Below are 23,607 nucleotides of genomic sequence, written 5' to 3'. Positions count from 1 at the left end.
TTGCTCTTAATTCTTTTGATGACTTAATTCAAGTTTTTTGTTTTTTTAAATATTTTATTTATTTGAGAGAGAGCGAGCACCGGCAGGGGGAGGAGGGGCAGAGAGAGAGGGAGAAGCAAACTCCCCACTGAGTGGGAAGCCCAAAGTGCAACTTGATCCCAGGACCCTGGGATCATGACCTGAGCTGAAGGCAGACACTTAACCGACTGAGGCATTCAGTCACCCAAGTTTTGTTTTTAACACATTGTCAAATCAGTAGAATAACATTTTTAACTACTTTTTTTGAAGAAATGCTTCTCAGCTCTGTGTTTTGTGATGATTAGATTTTCTAGATTTGTTCAGTTTCTATTTTGTCTCCAAAGTAAATTTTAGGTTTTAAAGATATTTATTTAATATGTCTTAATCTTATATTTTTTATTTCATATGAAATATTTTCCATATTTTGTGCTGTCTTTCATGGATCTCATGTTGGAGAATTTTTAAAAAAATTCGATAACATGTTTCTAAAGATAAAGATAAATGTGAAAATAAGCTACTCCTTTCTCAATATAAATGAAATCAAAGTCCGAACATGTACATATTTCCATTTTTCTTTATGGAAAAGTATAGAATGGATCACTTCGTTCTTAAAGGTGGTTCTTTCAGGCTCTTCATTCTAAATTGTTTCTTCTCTTTGATAAGAATAGCAAAGGACACTCCCCAGAGGCTAAGAAAAGAAACTGCCTACTAAATAATTAGACAAAACTAAAATTTCATTTCTGCTCAACCTTAGTGACAATTTCCTGTTATTATAAAAAAGATTAAAATAGTCAAAATTGCAATGCAATTTTTAACCTGTAAGCATGAGAAAATCTTCATAAACATGTTTTTTGTTTGTTTTGTTTTTTGTTTTTTTGTTTTTTTTTTTTAGATATGGTGTTAGTTAATAGGCCTGTATCTGTTATTTTTCCCTTTGGTTAATAATCACCAGACTATTTTTCACTTTCTTTTCTTGTTCTTCAAATGTTTCAAAAAGCTAAAATATCTTTAGGTTTTTATATGAATGCCCTGATTTATTTTCCTTCCTCAGAAGATCTCTAATGACACAGATTAAACATTTTAGGAAATTAAAGCACTTTGAGCACATTCAATAACCTAACCATAACATTAAGTGTTCTTTGTTGCTCAAAATGATCGTTTTGTAATGAGCATACCTAAAAAACTGCTACACTTTTTTTACTTGTGCTTTTCATCACAAAAAACCACCCTTCTACCTTTCTCTTCCTCAGAGGCTTGTAGCAGATTGTCCTACTTAGGTTTTCCCTGTACCCAAACATGAGTTGAACTGGTTTTTTTGGTTTAGACATTTAATGTGATTTAAGATCTAGGATGAACGAAAGGGGTTTGTGGAGCAGGGGGTTGTTGATAGACTGAATTGCAGTTTTAATTACCACTTTGAGGATTGAGTGAGTAGCTTCAGCCTTGGGAAGTAGGAGGATAATAAAAGTCAAAGCAAGAAACTTTTTCTTTGTGTCACAGATCTATTTGTTCAAAAAAGTTTCTCTTTTCTTTTTCTCTTTTGACCCCTGTGCTAGAACCAAACATTATGACCTTCCATTGTCACTGGTAAAAATAGATTATATCTATAAAAGGGAAAAGTAGAAAGCACCAACCTGCAAACTCTTGATAAATGATATTTGGGGATCTGTCATATTGTCTTCTTGTTAACTACTAAAAAATGCCACCTTTTTGAGACCTCAAAAGTCAGATTCCTATAATCCCTGCAAGTTGATCCCAACTACACTGTACCCAGCAGAAACTTTGTCGCTTCCAGCATGAACACTGCATCCCATCTTTTTTCTAGTAGTAAAACAAGTTTTCTCCTGTATATAAATTAGTCATTTTAATGGGGATGTAAAATATAGAGGGTTAGGTGACCATCTGCCTCTAAACATATTTCTATCTTGCCCAAAAGTTTGGTAGATGATCTTTTAATAAACATATGTCCACAACACCTTGCTATATGTTGTCTTTGAATTATTTGTTTCAGGAGTCTGTAAATAAAGCTCAAGAAGAGGTGACCAAACAAAAAGAAGTGATAATAGCCCAAGACAATGTAATTAAAGCTAAGTATGCCGAAGTAGCAGTACATAAGGAACAAAACAATGATTCTCAGCTTAAAATTAAGGAATTGGACCACAACATCAGCAAACATAAACGGGAAGCTGAAGATGCTGCTTCGAAGGCACGTTTGTGTTGTTTATTTTTATCCGTAATCAGATTTTTGCTTCTGAGTTGTTGAAATATTCTGGTAAACTCAATGAGGAATTCAGTAGAAATGGCAGAACTGCTGTGTAACATAATTTTGAGGCTTACAGCTATTTTGAAGGCTTCTCAGCAATGTTCCTTTTCACCAAATAGTATAAATATTTTGTTTCTAAATTTCAGGTATTTATTCCTGTCTCCAACATGTTTTCACCAAACAGTGTTTTTTCATGGAACTGACCACTTTTTAATCCGCAAATATTCATAGATCTATTAATAGATCAGTACTAATAATATATATTGTTTACCTTATTTCAAAATGAATTGGAAACTCACAAAAATACATATACAGGCAACTTCTAAAAGAAGGACTTCATTGGCTTCCGGATGTCCTTGTGAGAATCAGTCAATTTTGCAGCCTCATCTGAAATCTGATGTTTTGCCTACCAGCTATCTTTTTGCAGTTATTTCAGTTTTTTGGTCACTCTTAAAAAGTTTCTTCCTTCTTTGTATCACAATGTCTTAAGTACTTTAAAGAGAATACATACTTTTGCAGAAATTCATGCTTGGTTAAGAGGCTGCACTCATGAAGTCTTAGTAACTCACCCATTATGTTTTCGGAGGAGTGTGTAACAGTTTGGTGTCTTTTAAATCTTTGTTAGCATCTTGAAGGTAGAAGAGATTTAACTTCAGAAAACTCAGAGCATACAAAATTGTTACCCCACCCTCTGAAAGAGCCATGTGTTCCTGTTCAGGTTCATTACTGAGTTTTAAAAAAAAAAGGTTTTTTTTTCATAGCCGCATCATTGGTATCCTAATTTATTACTGATTTCCTTTTAGCCTGATAGCCTAATATTAGTGGATTCACTGAAATATTACCAATGTTAATATTACTGTTATCATCCTGAAATAACAAAAAAAATGATACAGTTTTTTGCTAATTGAAAATGCTAGTAGTGGTGATTGCTGGGGGATTTTATTTACAGTTAAGGAGGTGAAAAGGAGATTTGCAGATAGAACTGCTAAAAAGTCAAGGATTCTTTGAAGTATATGGTTTATCAAATACTTAGTGAATACCAACTAGTATCAGATGGTAGGCAAGGCACTAGAGATAAGGCTAAGTAACCTGTACCCAGAATCACTTCTTAGAGCTGATGGATCAGCAGGAAGGTAGACTGGAAGTGATCATCTTTAGAGCCTGGAGGAGAGACCATACCCCTGGAATTAATAAGGATAAACAAATTGACAAGGATAAGATTTTACCAGTAAGCACCAGCCTAAACAGTTTTAGTTGAGAAAGTCTCCTTAAGCACCATAATTTAAAATTTTTAACTGTTTATATTATATAAAGTATACTGTTGTGCCTTATCAAAAAAGAGTGGCTAAGAGAATGGAGTCACGTTTAGGGCAGCTTTTTATTCATCTAATAATTCTCAGAATTAATCAGTTCATCAGGATTTGGCTTGCACAAATTTACTAAGTCTATGCCTTATGTATTCCTGTAAGAATCCTAACTTTCATAAGTTTTGTGTGTTTTTGTTTTGTTTTAATTCATGAGAGGCAGAGAGAGAAGCAGGTTCCCCATAGGGAGCCTGATGCAGGACTTGATCCCAGGACCCCTGGACCATAACCTGAGTCAAAGGCAGACATTCAACCACTGAGCCACCCTGAGGTTCCCTCACAAGTTGTTTTTGAAGCCATTGCTTGAGTTTGGTACAATCTGAAGGAGCCTTATCTGACTTATATTTCATTCTAATGGAAATGTTTCACATATACTTTATACTTGCCTGAGCTGGCTGGTTCTCCTAATGCTTAAGTAATAGGAAGATATTTTTTCTATACAACATCTTTTTTTTGAGCCTATCCTCCAGGTAAAAACATAGATTTACTATTAACAGTGAGCCTCATTTTTATGAAGGAGTCGTTAAGATTACTAAATATTTAAGAAACTTTTTTAAAAAAGATTTATTTATTTGAGAGAGCATGCACAAGCAGGAGGAGGGCAGAAGGGGAGGGAGAGAATCCTCAAGTAGACTCTCTACTGAGTTTGGAGCCCATAGTGGGGCTCAGTCTCAGGGTCCTGAGATCATGACTTGAGCGAAAACCAAGAGTCTGGAAGCTTAATCAACTGAGCCACCCAGGCACCCCAAGAAACTGGTTTTTAAATGTCCATTTGTAAACAATGATAGATGCTTCTATTATCCTCTGTAACTAGGTCTCCAAAATGTTGAAAGACTATGACTGGATTAATGCAGAGAAACACCTTTTTGGGCAACCTAATAGCGCCTATGATTTTAAAACCAACAACCCAAAAGAAGCTGGACAGAGACTTCAGAAATTGCAAGAAATGAAGGAGAAACTGGGGAGAAATGTCAACATGAGAGCTATGAATGTTCTAACAGAAGCTGAAGAACGGGTAAACCCTTTTCCTTTGACTGGCCACCTGAGTAGCATTGATGGCTCTCTGTGACCCTTGCAGCAAATATTAGGAAATTTTCTGCTTGATGCCTTTGATACTGGATTTTTTTTCTGTTTTCCCTTTCTCTCTTTTCAGTTCTTATTACATTGTTTTGCATTATCAGTTATTCATATATTCTTTTGTACCTTGAATAACTTTTCTATTGACTTTGCCATAAACATATTGTACCCTTTTCTTATTCTCTGTGTACATAAAAACAACAGTTTGTTCTGGTTACCTCATATTTCTATCCTTTCTTTCACTTGCCTTGAAAGGGCTTTGAAAAATAAGGTGTACTCAGCTATCTGCCTCCTTAACATTCATTCCATAACTATTGTCTCCCTTTTGACTCAAGGGTGTCCTGGAACCATTACATAATAATGACTAATATTGTTATATGCATAGCCACTCATTAATTAACTTGTAAATCCAGCAGCATCTTCTGTTTTAATGCTCACTTACTTGATAATGTTATCCATCTCCCCAACCCTGACAAAACTTTTAAAATCTGCCATGTTACTAGAAAAATCTACAGGGGAAAGCAATCCATATTCTTGACAGCTCCATAGGAAATAGCAGTCTGAGTAGTTTTATATTATGCCATATACCTTCTTTAAATTTGCAAAATTCTGTTTGAATTTGTATCATAGAATTATGAGAGCTCTTTAAAAGTGGTAATACTTATGAGCTCAATTACTTTTAAGAAATTTTCTATAATGGGTCTTTTTTGTAATTGTTATTGACATTAGTATCTACAAAGAATCTATATTATGTTAGATGCCAAATAGGCTAATAATGTTCATGTTGTGATCTATCTATAAAATGTTCCTGCTGGATTTTATTTCTCCATTAAGGCTTTGCAATATATGCCATATATGTGGAAGAAAATCTGGTCTGAATTTGAGCTGCATATCATCATGAAATTTATTCACTTCTTTGTTTTTATTAGATATGATAACTGGGTCTAATATTTCTTTAAAAGAATTTGCCAACTCCCATTTCCTTACCAGAGGGGGGAAAGCTCTATTGTTGATAAGCAAGGTGGCCTTTTGTTTTGTTGTATTTTGTGTCTGTCCACATGAGAAACTACATGGAATTATGCAAGGAATAAGAGAATATTATAGAGAGGAAGTCTTAGGAGCTTGGCCATAAAGCAGAGAGACAGCAAGGGGACATGAGCAGGATTGGCTGGAATTTTTAAGGAAGAATTTGAAACCTCCTTTGAGACTTTGAGGAGAAATGAATTGAGGATTTTTAGAAAGTTCTGCTGCTACTCATGCTGTAATTATCCCTTTGCAGCCTCCCTCAATTTTTATCAGTGAGTTTCTACATTAACCAGGAAAGACCACTCTGAAGATATGATACTTGAGGCACCAATTATGTCAGATACAGAGAAAGCATTCCAGGAAGAGAGAAGAATGCAGAGGCTCTAAGGCTATAATGAGCTTATTATGTTCAAGGAACTGAAAAAAGACCATACAGCTGGAGCCTGGGGAGAAGTGGGATACCAAAAAATCAGAGATAAGTAAGGGCCAAATTATGTAGGGCTTGTATATAATGGTGAGGAATTGAAATTTTGTGTCACTGCTGAGACTGACCTTAAGAAGAAAGCATGCCAGGGCTACTTCTGAGTTTACATAAGACATTTTCTTTTTTGCCTTGGCTGCTAGAAAGCTCTGGTGGGAGTACTAGTGGAATCAGAATACGTCAGGAGCTCATCCTATAAATTCTCAATAATAGCAACTAAACTTTGCATATAGGTGATATGATGTAAACCAAATCATGAAGAAAGTAAATATGACTCTTAATGCAGTATACCTTTCTGGTAAACAGGAGTATGTATATTATATATAAAAATTAAACCTCTATTCCTGACTGAATTCCAGAATATAAGGAAAATTTTATATTTTTCTAATTAAGTATGATTTTTTTTAATCTTACTAGTATAATGACCTGATGAAGAAGAAAAGAATTGTAGAAAATGACAAATCCAAAATCCTTGCAACTATAGAAGACCTTGACCAGAAGAAAAACCAAGCCCTAAATATTGCTTGGCAAAAGGTATTTGAACCAAAAATATTGTCATTTATTCTCTATGAGGCAAGTATGAAGAATATTGTCAATAGGTTTATACTCTAAGATGAATTTGAAATGATTTGTGTTTGAATGAGGCACGCATTCACACCTTAATTAAAACCTCCTTGACTTTTAAATGCATTTGTCCTTTTAGACTTTCCTACTACTGATTTGCAAAGGTAATAAGTTTGTGTTCCTTCATCATACTCTTTAGTCTACTTCTCTGGGTCCTAACTTATATTAAGTTTCTAACTTTCTAGATTTATTTTTCATTCTTACCTTCAAAATACTATTTATCTGAAACCTTAGATTCTGTCCAATATCTGCCATACCCCACTCACCTTCTGCTTGAAGCTAGAAGCATTCTCAGATTTGCATTGGGAAGCTCTGATCACTGGAAAGCACCTCCCAAGGACCCCTTTGGTTGGTTCTAACTTCCTTGGTTTCTCTTGCCTAGACTCACAGAGGTCAAATATTCCTTCTCAGAGCATTTCTCTAACTAAAGATTGGCATATTCCCTACCACTTATTTATTCATGAGTGACACACAGAGAGAGAGGCAGAGACATAGGCAGAGGGAGAAGCGAGTTCTCCCTGGGGAACTTGGTGTGGTTTTCAGTCCTTAGGACCTTGGGATCCCATCTGAGCCGAAGACAGACGCTCAACCACTGAGCCACCCAGGCATCCCTCACTTAGAAGTTATTAATTGCATTTCAAAATTCATAGTTACGCATTTTGTAGGTTTTTAGTGAAGCATTTTGTACTTTTAATGAACAATTCCATAACTGATAGTTAACCATATTTTATAGATGAAGAAATAAAAGCTTAGAAAGGTGAAATAGCCTAAGATCATATAGCCAAAGATGGAAAACTGGGATTCTCTTCCTAAGTTAGAACCAAAGTTAAGATTGCCTTTCAGTTGCTGATTGCTGTTGCCCTTAAAAAATTGGGCAGTAAGCAAGGAAGTTTAGAATTCTCTTTCACTGGACTGTCATTCAGCAAAATCCCAAGTACTTTTTTTGTCTTGTATCATAACAACTTTAGCAGATTTCAAGGTTCTTTACTATTACTTCACTTCCTAGGCTGCATGTAATTTGTCTGCTTTAGGATAAATTCCATAGCCTCTTATGTGGAAGTTTTCCTGTATCATCCTAGCAAAAGATTCTCAGTCAAAAGACTTCAAACATAGTTACTGTGCTGTTTGGTACTTTAACAAGCCTGTGCCTCTGGGATTTAATTGGGTACTTTGCCTCCAAATAATTCTGTAACTATTTGGAATTCTGAAAACTTCATTTTCAGTAATGGCAGCACAATTATCCCGTTTAGTCACCTTGTTCTTACTCTATAACTTATTTTCAGTGTCCCATCTCCCTATGGAGTTTGCTTTTTTAACAGGCATGCAAAAAGTGGGTCCCATTATCTTTGTATAAGTGTGGATTTAACACTGGATTTGAGAACTTTTCCCCATGGTTCCTGCATTTAATGCAAGTACAAATTTATCCTTTAAATTGATGTTCCCCCAATTTCTAAGTTTCTCTCAAAGCAGGTAGATTTATTCAGTGCTTATTATATGTTAGATACAATTCTCATATTAATGTTCTCATTTAATCCTCAAAATAATCTATTGAGATAAGTAATGTTATTATCAGCATTGTATACTTCTGGGTTCCAGCACATTCAATTCAGAAAGCCAGAGTATTTTCAGCATTGGCTCTGTTATTTTTCTGTTTCCTTCTTACCTGTGTTGGATTTTCAAATTCAGTCACATTTCACCTTTATATATGTCCATGAAAGTAATGCATTTCCTATCTTGAATAGGACTATCTTCTTCTTTACCCACTAACTGTTAAGTTTCTCTTTTACTCTTTGGAGGAGTTTCCACATGGAATCCATGGTCATGTTCAGGGTTTAGTAGCAGTCTACTGTTTTAATCCTGTTTAGTGTCTCACTCCTACGTGGACAAAAAATTAAAGAACGGAAAAAGAACCAAAGTTGTTTATAAATACTTTGCTATCTTCATCATTCCCAAAAAAGAGAGTGGCCCTCTCCATTGTGATGAACCTCACCTAGCTCCAGAAATCTATCCCAGATAAAACTAAAATCTATTAACTCTGTGTAGGGTATTACTCAGTATGTATGCAGTTACTCTTAAAACTGTATTCCTTGGTATCTAGATCTCTTGTTTATTTGTGCTTGAATTTGGAGATTTCTTCAGGGAACATGACTGTCAGATCCTCATGGGTTTGTGCCTGTGTGTGTATACGCTTAGGCTCTCAAATTTACTGAACGCTCTAAGATTATTAGTTGTGTATTTTTTTGAAGACCAATGACCAAATTCTCAAATCATTGATCCAAGCGTGTATGTACAAAAATTACCCAATTAAAATTAGAATACTGACCCTAAATCTCTAGGTAATCTGTGGCTTGATGGGGATAAGCCAGACAGCTTCTTTTTTTTTTTTTTTTTTTTAATTTTTATTTATTTGTGATAGTCACAGAAAGAGAAAGAGAGAGAGGCAGAGACATAGGCAGAGGGAGAAGCAGGCTCCATGCACCGGGAGCCCGACGTGGGATTCGATCCCTGGTCTCCAGGATCGCGCCCTGGGCCAAAGGCAGGCGCCAAACCGCTGCGCCACCCAGGGATCCCCAGCCAGACAGCTTCTTTAGCCTTTTCTGTTGGGGTCTAATCCTGTTCCTGCTTTTTGACAACTTCTTTGGCTGAAAAGAAGCCTACAGACAAGGACCATCCAATGTCAGATCTGGTTGTTTGATTTCATGCCTTTTTTTTCTTAGACTTCATTGTGATCTTAGGCTTTTTAAGGTTAGCTGATCACCACTGGCCCATCAAAGCAGTCAAAAGAAAACAAGTTTTATAAGAGAACATTTTATACCCAAGAGTTTTTTGTTTCTGCCACTTGCAACTGCAACTTCTGTCTCCTATATTGTATAGTTGAAGGAAGATTCTGGAATCTGAAGATTCCTATAATATAGCTTACAAAAGTATAAAAATTTCAGACTACAGTTAGAAGTATAGCCTCTAGTTCCCCTTAGAAGTTAGAGCAGAGCTCAGTAAACTTTTTCTGTAAAGGGACAGGTAAGTATTTTTGACGTTTCGAGCCATATAGTTGCAATTACTAGACTATTGTTTTAGTTTTAACAGCCATAGACAATACATAAACAAATGGGCATGACCAGATTTATCCCATGGACCATAATTTGTGAATATCTGAGTTAGTAAGAGACAACAAAATGTATCTACTAGATTGAATATACACATACCAATATTTGACTATTCTTGGAAAGCCTTTTATAATTTTTAATATCTTTTTGTTTTTTAAATCCAGGTGAACAAGGACTTTGGGTCTATTTTTTCTACTCTCTTGCCTGGTGCTAATGCTATGCTTGCACCACCAGAGGGCCAAACTGTATTGGATGGTCTGGAATTCAAGGTTGCTTTAGGAAATACTTGGAAAGAAAACCTAACAGAACTTAGTGGCGGTCAGAGGTGAGTAATCCCTTTTCAGTATTATAATTTCTCATTCCTCTTATTTTATTATAATCCATAATCTAAGCAAAACAAAATTGAAAATTGGTAGGTAATCTTTATATGTAGAATTTAAGGAGCTTAGTATATAAGATTGAAGATTTTTTGGAACATTTGATTAAAATAGTAGGCAACAGGGGCATGTGGGTGGCTCAGTTGAGCATCCCACTCTTTTTTTTTTTTTTTGAGTGTCCCACTCTTGATTTGGGCTTAGGTCATAATCTTGGGGTCATGGGATTGAACTTCACATTGGGCTCCATGCTCAGCAGGGAGTCTACTTGGGATTCTCTCCCCACTTGCATGTGTTCTCTCTCTCTCAAATGACTAAATAAACCTTTAAAGTAGTAGGTAACAAAGGAGAAATAAGGATAAGCAACTAGAAAACTAGATAAGATTTATGAAAAGTAATTATTTTTAGACTTTGGGAAATGAATAGTCCAAGAATATGATACCTGTGAGCAATGAAATAAAAGTTCTCAGCTCAGTGTTTACTCCAGCTTTCTCCATTGGAGAAGTTTCTGGATTATAGGTGCAGAGAGGGGAATGCACACAAAGCCTAGTGGACTCACTAAATTAAAGAAACAAATTAAAATTTGGGAGGCCCCAGAAAGCAACATCTTTGCATTCAGTCTATACTGCCCCCAAAGTGAAGGCTACCTTACACACACACAGCAGAGTTCATTGCAAATCTTTAAGAGAGCAAGCTAATCCTCCTGTAACGTAGTTTTTTCTCAGAACAAAGCCCAGTGCTTTATTTTTTATTTTTATTTTTTTAGTCCAGTGCTTTTAAAGAAAGATACCACAATTTAGATTCTAACATAACACAATGTCTGGCATCTGATTAAAAAATACTGGACAGAAATCAAGAAAGTGTGACTCATTGCCTAGAAAAAAATTATTCCAATGGAAACAGACCCAGAAATGACAGGTGGATAAAAATGGAAGACAAGGAAGTTATAGAATTATGTTAGTTATTTCCAAAAATTACAAGGAAAAAGGAATCTAGTGGAATTTCTAGAGAGAATAAATATGCCTAAAAAAATTCTCCACATGACATTAACAAGTTAGACAATGTAAAAAAAAATTAATGAATTTGAAATTACAGCAAATAGAAACTACTAAAACTAAACTGAGAAAAAACTATAAAACTGAGCTTCAGTGACCTATGGGAAAACATCAAGCCATCTAACATACATGTACTTGGAATTTCAAAAAGGAAAAGGCAAGATAGAAAAATATTTGAAATAATGGCTCCAAATTTTCCCAATTTTGATGAGTTCTGTAAACCCACAGTCTTCGTTTCTGTGACCCTAGGTAAGATAAACATATCCCCCTCCTTCACACACATATGCTAACATAGCAAAGCCATGTTATATGAAATTGTGATTTTATATGCCAGTGATTTTAGAAAAAAAAAAAATTTTAAAGCAGCCAAAAATAGAAAGACATATTATGTGCCAAGGAACAAAGATAAAAAGGACTTCAGGCTTACTGTCAAAAACAGTGCAAGCCAGAAGTCTGGAACAACATCTAGAAAGTGGTAAAAGAAAAAACATGTCAACCAAGAATTCTTTGTCTATTCGAAATACTCTTTAAATTGAAGTCAATATAAATATTTTTTTCAGAAAAGCAAAAGCTGAAGGAGTCTGATCCCAGCAGAACTTTAAAAGTTAAAGGAAGTTTTCAGGCAAAAGGAAAATGATACCAGATGGAAATTTGGATCTACATAAAGGAATGAATAGTGCTGGAAATAGCATGTTCTAGGCTTCAGGGACCTCATGGTGATTAATCGGCACACTTAGGAGGTCATGTGGCCTAAATCCTTACCTGCTGTAGAGAACCAAATAATTAAAACCTACTGAGAGAAAATTGTGAATATTCACATAATTAAAGATGGTTATTAATTTTGCATTTTTCCCCTGCAGGATGTACAGTCCTAGTAGTTAAATTTTTCTCATGTGCCCTATGATGCCATCATGGAACTCTTATGTATGTAGAAAACACCAAGACCTGTTAATTTTCCTTATGAAATCCTTTGTCATTTTTATGATATAATAGTGATCCCCTGATTATAATTCATTATGATAAAATTCCTAAATATTTTAACAGTATAAGACACCTTTCGGTGACTTTTAAAATTGAATTCCATGGTTCAGATCCCAATATCTAACTTTTTTTGCCAAAGCCTTAGAAAATGTTTTGAAGATAACCTAAAATGAATGCTTATATTCTTATTGGAACCTGAAAATTATTTCCATAATTAAGATGATACAAAATTATTTCTAGATATATACCATTATTTTAGATGTATATCCAGCACAGTATAACTCTTGGTGAAAGATTTTTTTTCCTGAAAGGTTGAGAGAAAGTTCAGTGCTGTAAACATTTGGCACAGAGAGAGCCAATGAAAAATAATTTTAGGATGCTTGAATAACCTCCACTTCCCTCTATAGAGGTAGATATCAGTTTCACCATTGTTTATTGCACTGTTTTTTACATGCCCTTGCTAGAAAGTTTGGTTTCTCTATTTAAAAAAAAAAAAAAAAAAAAAAAAAAAAAAGCTTTTTTAAATAAAACGTTTAAGAAAAAAAATGTAAGAATTATTATATGATTCTTCATACCAAATTAGAACAAAACCAGATACAGTTACAGGGGATGGCTAGCTAAAAGAGAACTGAAAGAAGGAGCTCTAAAATCTGGGGTGTCTAACTCAGCTTTTAAATAAGGTGTATTAGGGTTCTCCAGAGAAACAGAACCAGTGGGCGGGGGGTGTATGTTTGTGTATGTATGTGAAAAGATCATTTTTTAATACAGAACTGGCTCATCTTACTGTGTGGGCTGAGAAGTTCCACAGTTTGTAGGTTGGAAATTCAGGGGGACTAGTGGTGTAATTCAATGTGGGTCTGAAGGCCTGAGCATCAGGAGCATGGAGACCAAATATCCATGTCCCAGCTCAAGTAACAAGGCAGGAAAGAACAAATTGTTTCCTCTACCTTTCTTACTGTTAAGGCCTTCAGCAAGTTGTAGGATATCGGATATCTACCCACGCTGGAGAGTGCAAAGTGCTTTACTGAGTCTTCCAATTCAAATCCAAATTTCACCCAGAAATGCCCTCAGAGACAAACCCAGAAATAAAGTGTAGCCAAATATTTGAATACTCCGTGATCCAGTTAAGTTGACACACAAAATTAACCACATAATAATTGTTTGAACTTCTGACATTGGGAAGTAATGGGTCATAGTCGATACAGCTTACTCTTAAATGGTACCAGTACAAAAAGTGGGTATTTGTGTGTGTCTGTATACTCATAAGTGCATGCATAGTAAAAGTTTGAAAGAGGGCACCTAAACCTGTTATACTATCACCAAGACAGTAGCTATTGTCTTTACAGGTAAGTATATAGCCCTCAGTCACCTGCTACCTAAATAGCAATTGGGGAAGGAAAGAAAGCACCTGACATGATCTTTCCTTAAGGATAAATACCAATCATCCTGATTATTTGATTGGAAAGAAGAATATAAACCTGGTCTGTTAAAACTCATTTAAGAGAAAATAGGAGAATCTAAATTAAAAGATACATTTTAATACAATAAAAGTGTTGAAGTTTGAAATTTAAGATTCTTTATTTCTATAGTGATTTTCAGCTAAATTGCATTACCCATAATAAGAAGATAGCAGATTTGCTTTAGTGTTTTGGTAAAGAGTGGTAAAATCAAGTTTTGGTGACTTCTCTTCTGATCTTTTCATAGGTCGTTAGTAGCTTTGTCATTAATATTGTCCATGCTCCTCTTCAAACCTGCGCCAATTTATATCCTGGATGAGGTAGATGCAGCCTTGGACCTTTCTCACACCCAGAATATTGGACAGATGCTGCGTACTCATTTCACACATTCTCAGGTAAGAACCAGAAAAAATGTCTCCATGATAGTATTAAGTATAGTATTTGTTTTCTAAAACTATTCTTTAGTAATGGCCAATACTAAGATATTTAGGATTGAAGAATATTAAAGTATTATGTATCTCTTTAAATATACAGTGAATATTTAGACAAACTTACATTCAAATGGATAGAGAAGGGGGAAAAAAGGTTGGTTTCCTATTAAAGAAAGATCCAGACATTACCATTGTTGGTTGTACGATGAGGGAGAATCGAAGTTTTTCATAATTTGGAATTAATTTATGGTTGACATAATTAATTTATTATGTTCTCTAGCTAGCTGCCAGAGGATACACAATCTAAGTAAGAAATCAGAAAATCATAGGGTACTTGATGGGGTACTCATCATTTTTCCTGGGTAGGAAATAAAAGCCCAAAGCCCTTTTTAAGAACAGTTTGTTTTTATTGAACTGTTGCTGTAGGAACTGGGGCTCCCAAATGTGGTTGTGTAGATCATGCAGAATCCAACGCTGGGAGCTTCATTTTTCATAGTTCTCACAGACTGTGTTTATTAGCAGGTAACAGTGAAATGGTACCTTTTCTTAATTCTGTAAATGTTCCATTTGAGCTAGTGGTAGTGCTTACAGGAACTTGTAGCCTTCTCTGATATTTTTAAAATATCACAGGGAAAGCTATTTCACCAGGGCATTTAGCACTTGTAGCAACAAAACAGTGATGCCAGCTGCAGAGGGCAGCAACAAGCAGTCAACTGGCAGGAAATAGTAAACTTGGTTAATGAAGCACTCAAGGTAAAAGAGACTCCTAATACCCAAATATAGAAAGCTAGAATCCATATAGGTGCCCAATATTAGAACTGTTATTTGGATTTAAGCATGTGCATTTGCTTTGAACCAAGCTTTGAAAGAAATAATCAGAATACCTTTAGACAGTTCTTAACCCCAGAATAAAAATAGTGCATTTCTTCAGATTACAAAAAATAGCGTTTATGCTTTTTTTTTTTTCTTTTTCCCTTAAGTTCATTGTCGTGTCACTAAAGGAGGGTATGTTCAACAATGCAAATGTCCTTTTCAAAACCAAGTTTGTGGATGGTGTTTCTACAGTAGCCAGATTTACTCAGTGTCAAAATGGAAAGATTCCGAAGGAAACCACATCCAAGGCAAAAGGACCCAAATGATCACATCTGGAAGTTAAAAGTACAGATTTACTCCTTCACCTTGACCGTTTTTTTTAAACATAAAGAACTTGGGCTTATTTATGTAAAAATGTAATGTTTTGTTACTTAACCCATATTTTCTCTTCCTTTATATAATCACTTCTAAATGAGTATAGATTCCCCTTTTCTCAATTAATGTAACTGTGGTCCAATTACTGTGATTGTGATTTTATGCACGTCCTCAAAATGCTTTTTCTTACACAATTCTTTTATATATGTTGGGGAGCCTGAGGTACCTGGTTGGTGGTAGATTCTGTTTGCAAAAATACAAAGAAACAGATGAAATTAAATTAATTAATAAATATAGCTGATATATAGGATAAATATAGCTGATAGTCAGCTTTTAATTAGTTTAATTCCTAAGGTGATATTAGTGTGTTTTCTGTTAAGAAAGTCATTTAGGTAAGGAAGACTTAGAAAGTGAGCATCTGGACCAACAAAGGGAACACAAAGGAAGCTGTTAGGCATTCCCTGAGCTATTTGTGGTTAGTTCTGTGAAGATACAGTGCCAGAGCCCGGATTTAGACTCAGTCATGTTTGGATATCATGTTTCTTTATGCTTTGTAATTGGTCTGTGCAATCTGAAGGTTTTAAAAAGTATTTATAGATTTTTAATAGCCTAGGAGAAGGTGTGGTGCATGCTGCTGTCCACATTTATCTGAAGTCTCTTCATGTTTTCAGAGACTTTTGTCAGCCTTTTCATAATCCAGTCAGTAACAATCTATTAGTGAATGAGAATGTGAGAGTGAACAGACTAAACCACATTTTTCTTTGAATCAGATACATAACTAGATCCATCTATTTTACCAAAAGAACTCAAAAGAAGCACTGCCAACTGCTAAAAGATTACTGTGTGTAATTCCTATTATTTCTAAGTACATCACCAGAATAGTGTCTCCAAATTTTGAATCTTAAAAGCCCTCACATGACCTAACCTGTCTGATCTTGAGTTTGTTATTTGGGCCCCACATCCCTTCTTAATCCTTAAGTCTTAGTTCCTTTATATTATCCTTTCCCTAATATATGCTTATAGTTCTTGGCTTTAAGATTTCTTATCCTTCATTCTGATACATATCTGAGGATGTCAGATAACATCCAGATTAACTGATAAAATGGGGCATATCAGAAAGGATTGAATCTGGAATTAGTTCATGCCTGCTGTGGGAGGAGAGGGAGACAAAGCTGTAAATGTTGAATTACAGGAAGTATAATATCACATATATAAGAGGCAGGCATGCGTTTTTTATTTCATTTCAAATGCATTGCAAATTGTTTGCCAGGACAGCTCAGTCAGTTCACACTTTGATAAAGTCGTATACCTATTGACCACAACCTAGTCAGCACTGGCTGTAATTTTTCCTTCTGATTTGCTAGTTGTAAATGGCACTTCATTGCTGTTTTAACTAGCACTTTATAAATAACTTGTGAGCTTGAGTATTTTGCCAAATGAATTCATTTTCTTTACTACAAATTATCTACTTGTTCCCCTAATTTGTCATATAATCTCACTCTTTGATGAGAATGCTCAAACATATTAAATTTTTTGAGTCATGTTGTTCGTATTCTTTGATTGGAAGAAATGAAGGGGAAATGGGCACATTTATTTCATACATGTGCAGTAATAGGAGTAATATTTATTACTAAGCTCTTTTATACATGAGATGCTATTCCCATTTGCACATGTTTTCACATTTGAGGTAAGTACTTTTGATCAGCATCATATATTTGAAGAAATTGAATTGAGCAGAAAAGTTAAGGAACTTGTCTTTAGTGACCATACAGTTAATAGAGAGGCAGAGCCAGGATACCAATCTTGGCAGTTGGTCTCCAGAATCTATGATACATTACCCTTCTGACAGTTTGAACATTTGTATTTATTGTACATAATAAATTTAAGACATACCTGGATGAGCAGTATGCACAATGTGAGAAAATTATTTTTAGGAAGAATGTCAAACATTTGCAAAGGATTCCTCCCCTTTTTGCGGGGGCATTTCAGGTACACTAAGAAGGCAAAAGCAAAACCTTGAGAAACCTCTTCCAATATGGTAAAGTAATCAAATAGGCCGACTACTCCCACAATCATGTAATCTGCAAATCAGGGCAGGTTTTCTTCCCTTTGGATCTGTGTGTCTTTTATTCCCCCCCCCCCTTTTTTTTTTAAACTACACTGGCTTGAAATTCTAGCATTGTGTTATATAAGATTACTAATGAGAGCTTGCATATTTGCCTTTTCCCCAGAATTCCGAGGAAAGCATTCAGTCTTTCACCAGCTAGGTATTGTGTTAGCTATAGGCTTTTAGTATATATTCTTTATCAAAGTAAAGAAGTTTCCTTCCATTCCTACTTTGATCAGTTTTATCATGTATGGGTTATTGAATTTTGTTCATTGCTTTGTCTGCATTGATTGATATCATGTAACTTCCTTAACCTGTTAATATTATGAATTACATTGCTTAATTTTTTAATATTAAACCAGCCTGGTATTCCTAGATTAAACCCCATATGATCATGTCTATAATTCTTTTTATGTACAGACACACTTCGTTTTATTATGCTTCATGGATAACTATCTTTTTTTTCCCCTTTAAACAAATTGAAGGTTTGTGGCAACGTTGCAGCAAGCAAGTCTTCCAGCACCATTTTTTTCCAACAGCATTTGTTCTGAGTCTGTCACAGTTTGGTAATTTTTACAATAGGTTCAAACTGTTTCATTATTGTTATGATGATCTGTGATGAGCTCACTGAAAGCTCAGATAGATGATGGTTAGCATTTTTTAGCAATAAGGTATTTTTTAAGGTATATACTTTCTTTTAGACGTAATGCAGTCACATACATAATAGACTACAGTATAAATATAACTTTTATATGCACTGGAAAACCCAAAATTTTGCTTTATGATACTTGAATACCAGAAATATCTCCAGGGTATGCCTATTACAAGATTCTGTTTGCTAATACTTTGGTCATGGATTTTGGTTTTTGTTTTTTTTCTACTGGCTTTGTTTGGTTTTGAGGTAATACTAGCTTTATAAAAATGGGAAATGTTCCTTCTATTTTTTGTAGGATTATATAGAATTTATTAGTCCTTCTTTGAATACTAGAATTCTCCTGTGAAACTGTCTGGCCCTGGAGATTAGGAGGGTAGGATGGGGAGAATGTAAAGTACACACAATTTCTTCAATAGTTATGGGACCATTTAAATTATCTGTTTTATAATGGGTGACTTGTGATAGTTTCTATTTTTTTTTTTTTTTGTGGAATTGTTCTAGTTCATCTATATTGTCAAATTTGTCATTTGTGTGTAATACATCTAGAAGAAAACAAAATCTCTGTGACCTTATAGGGAAAGAACACACACACACATACACAAAAACAAATAAAAAAAGGAACATTAAAATTTTAAAAATATCTTCAAAAGACTCTTAAGAAAATGAAAAGACAAAGCACAGAAGTTATTTGCAATGTGCAGAACTGATAGAATTATGTGCAGACTGAAAAGAATTTGCAACTCCCATGCTAACATTTGCATGAAGGGTGGGTGAAACTGCTGTCACCGTAGCATAAACCAAGGTAGAGCAGCATAGTGTATTAGCAATACTGATTGAATTTTTTAATGACAAGCTCACTTTTAAAGAATGTCTTGATGAAGCTGTAAAAGTTAATTTTTTATCCCATCCTCCGTCTTTCATAATCTGATAAAATGGGAATTCTATAAAAAGCATTTCTGCATACCAAAACATGGTTATTTTACAGAAATGCAGTTCTTTCAGTCTGAAGTAACTGCTTCTTTTTTACTTGAATAGATGACTAAGACAAACTATGGTTATAAGTCTATAGTATTTGGTAGACATTTCCTAAAAATGAACAAAGAGAGCCTGTCCTATTAACCTGACATTTGTTGCAAAGAATAAAACTGTAGCTTTCAAATGAAAATTAGAATTTTGACAAACTTGTATTTATTTGTCATTGTGAGCTGGACACTTTCTCAGGACATCGTCTCAATAAAGACTTTTCTGATTATACTGGTGGTAATATTAAACAATTTTTTATATTATGAAATGTTTATTTTGAAGATTTGCATAACTCAATAAATGGTATTTTCCCATGACCAATGTATGGTGCTACAAAATCCTGCATAGGTGTAAAATAGCCCTTTTAAGTACAAGAAACACTAATTTTAATGTTACAGAGTACAATAATTTTATTGATAGGGTTTCAGATTCCACATGGCAACAAACTCTTAAGAATCACTTGTTGCATTGTGTTTAGTGCCAAGAAAGAATATCTACATTATCTAAAACTCCCTTTCCAACTATATATTTATTCTCAACTCTAGATATGAATTTTGAATAATTTGTCCAAAGTTACACAGCTAGAACGTGAGGAGTGGGAGACAGGAGCCAGGATTTAAACTAAGACTGTCTAGCTGAAGACCCCGTACTCTAAGCCATAATAACATAACAAACTAGGAGTTGGGTATACTCTTGTGTTTGTGCCTGGTACTAACATTCCCATTCTGCCTTGCATTGACAAAATTCTCTTGTTTCTTGCCATGCATGGGTAGGAACAAGAAGAGCTACATTTAAATCCATTGTAGAGAACAAAGATTGCAGTTTAATCCTAAAGCTGATGCCACTGGTCATTTTATACAAATCCAGAGAGATTCTGTGGCTACTATTATTCCTTATTTGTATGACAGATTAGTAGGCATAAACTGCCTCCTTTCTAGCCACCAGTTAAGGACCAGAGTTTTCTTTGATGGGTTGATGCTTTACATATTACCCAAGACAACTTTTCTTAGTGGTTTGTAGGATGGGCTCTGTTACTTGATGGTCATAAGCTTCTTCTAATGTTTACCTCAAAACTCATTGCTCCTTTCTGCATATTATTCCTTGTTTACATTACTACTCTAACAGTTTGGACTTCTAAGCCCCTAATGCCTACTTTATGGAGTTCCAACCTATCCTAAACTGCTTTTGTGAACCCCACATGCCACACAATCTACAGTCGTTGTCACTCGTGAACACAGTGTGCTGCTTTGTCTGTTTTTGCTCATGCTTTTCATGTGGAACATTCTATACCATTCCTATCAATAGCATATCCATCTTTCAAGGTTCTATTAAAAAAATACCTCTGGATCATTCTCTATTCCCATCCCCCTTTCATAAGGCATTAAAAAATACTGCCTATTAGTAACTGAACACGTCCTAGTTGTAGTAGATTGTAAACTGCTAAGTGCAACTCTAGAGTCCATAACCTATTAATTGACTTGGTCTCCAAGATTTCCTTAATGAAAGAGTATAAGAACTCATAAAAGTTAAGATGAAATAGCCCATGGTATTTAGCTCATGTACCACACTATGGATTAGCAAACTGACTCAAATGAGATTGTTTGACCCATATTCACTATGAAAAGTTACTATTAGGGTTTTAACATATGTAAAACATAACATATGTAATGTATTCTCACAGTAAAATTTTAAAAGCATAGATTTCATGCTAGAGACTTTTCCTCCAAAGAATTAAAAGAATCTATATTATTAGCCCTTTTATGTTTTGTTACTTCCAGTTCTATTTTTTGTAGGTGTGCAGTTTATAAATTCTCTAAACTATTGTGTTCCAAAGTCGAAAGGTTTTTATTTCACATCCATCAGCTTTCATGAAAAATTGAAGATGACACAAAGGAAATGTTCCATGCTTATGAATTGGAAGGATTAATATGTTAAAATGTCCATACTACCCAAAGCAATCTACAGATTCGGTGCAATTCCTATCATACCAACATCATTTTTCACAGAACTAGAACAAATGATACTAAAATGTATATGGAACCACAAAATAGCCAAGGCAATCTTAAAGCATAAAGCTCGAGGTATCACAATCCCCAGTATCAAGATATACCACAGAGCTGTTGTAATCAAATAAGTGTGGGACTGTTAAAAAGCAGTCCCACAGGTCAATGGAATAGGATAAAGGGCTCAAAAATAAAACTCCTGCTTGTCTAGTCATTAATCTGCCACAAAGGAGGCAAGAATATACAAAACTTTAAATCCCTTACTAGTTTAGATCTAGAAGTTTGCATTTGTGCTAATTACTTTGGATTAAAGATTGAAGGCATATTAATTTGAAGAAGAGGAAACAATATCTAAAAAAATGTTTGTCCTGAGATTGCTTCCAGCTTAGCCTTAGGTAGCAGGTTAAACACACCCTGATTACCTCCGCTTTGGGGAACCAAAAAGAACATGAGTTAATTTACTGCTATAAATAATTCCAATACCTTAAGCTTTATTTTCCACTGCCTCTCTCATTATTTCTATGAGGGCTAAGTGGACCAAAAATGCACTGTGCTGCTCACCTATGGCCCATGCTATTCCGTGGTTGCTGCTGAAAAATTTAGACGGCAAAATAGATTGAGTATAAAGAGAAAAGGAGACAACAAGCATACAGTGCCTGCACTCAGTTTCATCTATGACCTGATTTTAACAGCTCAGCAGAGCTGCCATTATCATTCTCACAGATGAGAAAACAGGCTCAGAGAAGTTACTTTTCCTTGCTCAGTTAAGGTGCAGCCAATCAGAATGTGGTTCTCTTTCATTCCAAAGTTCATGATCTTCCAACTACACAATTGTTTCCAACACATTATTTAGTAATGTAAAAACTATTTAAAGGGGAAATCTTTTCATGGGAGATTTAAATATGTATGAGAATAAACTTTGAAATGAACTCCTTTTGCCTCCATCTCATAAAACTAAAATAACAAAAAAATACAAAATAAGTACAAACCACCACAGAAACAAAAGTTTAACTTAGCATTTAATCTAATGTGGATGAAGGGTGAAATAAACTTGTTGCTTAGATTGAGACTAGGATGCTATCTGTTGCAAATTCTTTTAATTTTGGCATATTAGTGTGAGGCATGACTAATTTTTCCCACCACTGCCTTCACTGTGCACCACACTAAAACCTTGTAAGTGTGCCATAATGGCATTTGGTGATCACCTACCTGGAATACACCATGTGCATATTAAGAATAACTTCTTCCCTCAGGCAAGGGAAACAAAAGCAAAAATAATTGAGACAACACCAAAATAGAAGGCTTTTGCACAGCGAATGAAACCATCAGCAAAACAAAAACGCAATCTACTGAGTGGGAGAAGATATTTGCAAATGATACATCCAATAAGTGGTTAACATCCAAAATGTATAAGGAACCTAGGCAATTCGACACCAAAAAACCAAAAATAACAATCTTCTTAAAAAATGGGCAGAGTACCTGAATAGACAGTTTTTCAAAGAAGACCTACAGATAGCCAACAGACACATAAAAAGATGCTCAACATTACTCATCATCAGGGAGATACAAACCAAAAAGAATGAGATCATCTCAACTCCTGTCAGAATGACTAATATCAAAAAAATAAAGTGTCCATAACAATGTGGAGAAAAAGGAAACCCTGTGCACTGTTGGTGGAATGTAGATTGGTGAAGCCACTGTGGAAAATAGCATGAAGCTTCCTCAAAGAACTAAAAATAGAATTACTGTATGATCCAGCATCCCACTACTCGGCATTTACTCAAAGAAAACAAAAGCACTAATTCAAAAAGATAGATGGATTCAGTTACTACTATTATTATGGAATTTGTTTGATGCCTTGTGAAAAGAGGATATGAATTGAGAAGAATCCATACACACGGTGTTTTTTGAATAGAACCTTGAAGAATGGGTATGCTGTTGATAGGAATGTGATAGAGTGATGGCTCCACACTGGGAAAAGCATGAGCAAAACAGACCGGAAGCAAAAGGTGACACCATTCCAGAGTCAGATGCTGTTCCTGTTGGTGGGAAAGTAAATTGGTGCAGGAACGAAGGAAAACATAGTTTGGAGGTCCCTCAAAAAAAAAAAAAAAAATTAAAAGAACTGCCATATGATCATACTTGTGGGTATTTATCTGAAGAAAACAAAAATAAAATTGAAAAGATACCTACACCCCCATGCTCACTGCAGGTTTATTTATAATATCCAAAATATGAAAAGAGCCTATGCATCTATCAGTGGGTGAATGGATAAAGAAAATACGGTGTATATATTATATATGCAGTGGAATATTATGTGGCCATAAAAAAGGAAACTTTGCTGTTTGTGACAATATGGCTCGAGTTTGAGGGCAT

The 23,607-nt window shown here is 35.0% G+C and overlaps 1 protein-coding gene across 6 annotated transcripts in view; it reads left to right on the top strand.

Annotated features, from left to right (window-relative positions):
• The window catches only part of SMC2 (structural maintenance of chromosomes 2), a 58,208-nt gene extending 38,749 nt beyond the window's left edge, over nucleotides 1–19,459 (top strand). For 5 of the 6 annotated variants that reach the window (XM_055302486.1, XM_055302485.1, XM_055302484.1 and 2 more), the window contains exons 20-25: nucleotides 2,030–2,224; nucleotides 4,460–4,660; nucleotides 6,647–6,763; nucleotides 10,122–10,282; nucleotides 14,072–14,219; nucleotides 15,236–19,459. In XM_055302486.1, the coding sequence (XP_055158461.1) occupies nucleotides 2,030–2,224; nucleotides 4,460–4,660; nucleotides 6,647–6,763; nucleotides 10,122–10,282; nucleotides 14,072–14,219; nucleotides 15,236–15,394 (981 nt within the window). In that variant the 3' untranslated portion in view covers nucleotides 15,395–19,459. Of the gene's footprint in view, nucleotides 1–2,029; nucleotides 2,225–4,459; nucleotides 4,661–6,001; nucleotides 6,213–6,646; nucleotides 6,764–10,121; nucleotides 10,283–14,071; nucleotides 14,220–15,235 lie in introns of those variants that run through there. The other variant, XM_055302489.1, reaches the window with a different exon arrangement.
• The last annotated feature ends 4,148 nt before the right edge of the window (nucleotides 19,460–23,607 follow it).

Source organism: Nyctereutes procyonoides, unplaced genomic scaffold (assembly GCF_905146905.1).
Source record: "Nyctereutes procyonoides isolate TBG_1078 unplaced genomic scaffold, NYPRO_anot_genome, whole genome shotgun sequence".
In the NCBI taxonomy this organism is placed as follows: domain Eukaryota; kingdom Metazoa; phylum Chordata; class Mammalia; order Carnivora; family Canidae; genus Nyctereutes; species Nyctereutes procyonoides.
This window is presented reverse-complemented; position numbering and strand designations above follow the sequence as displayed.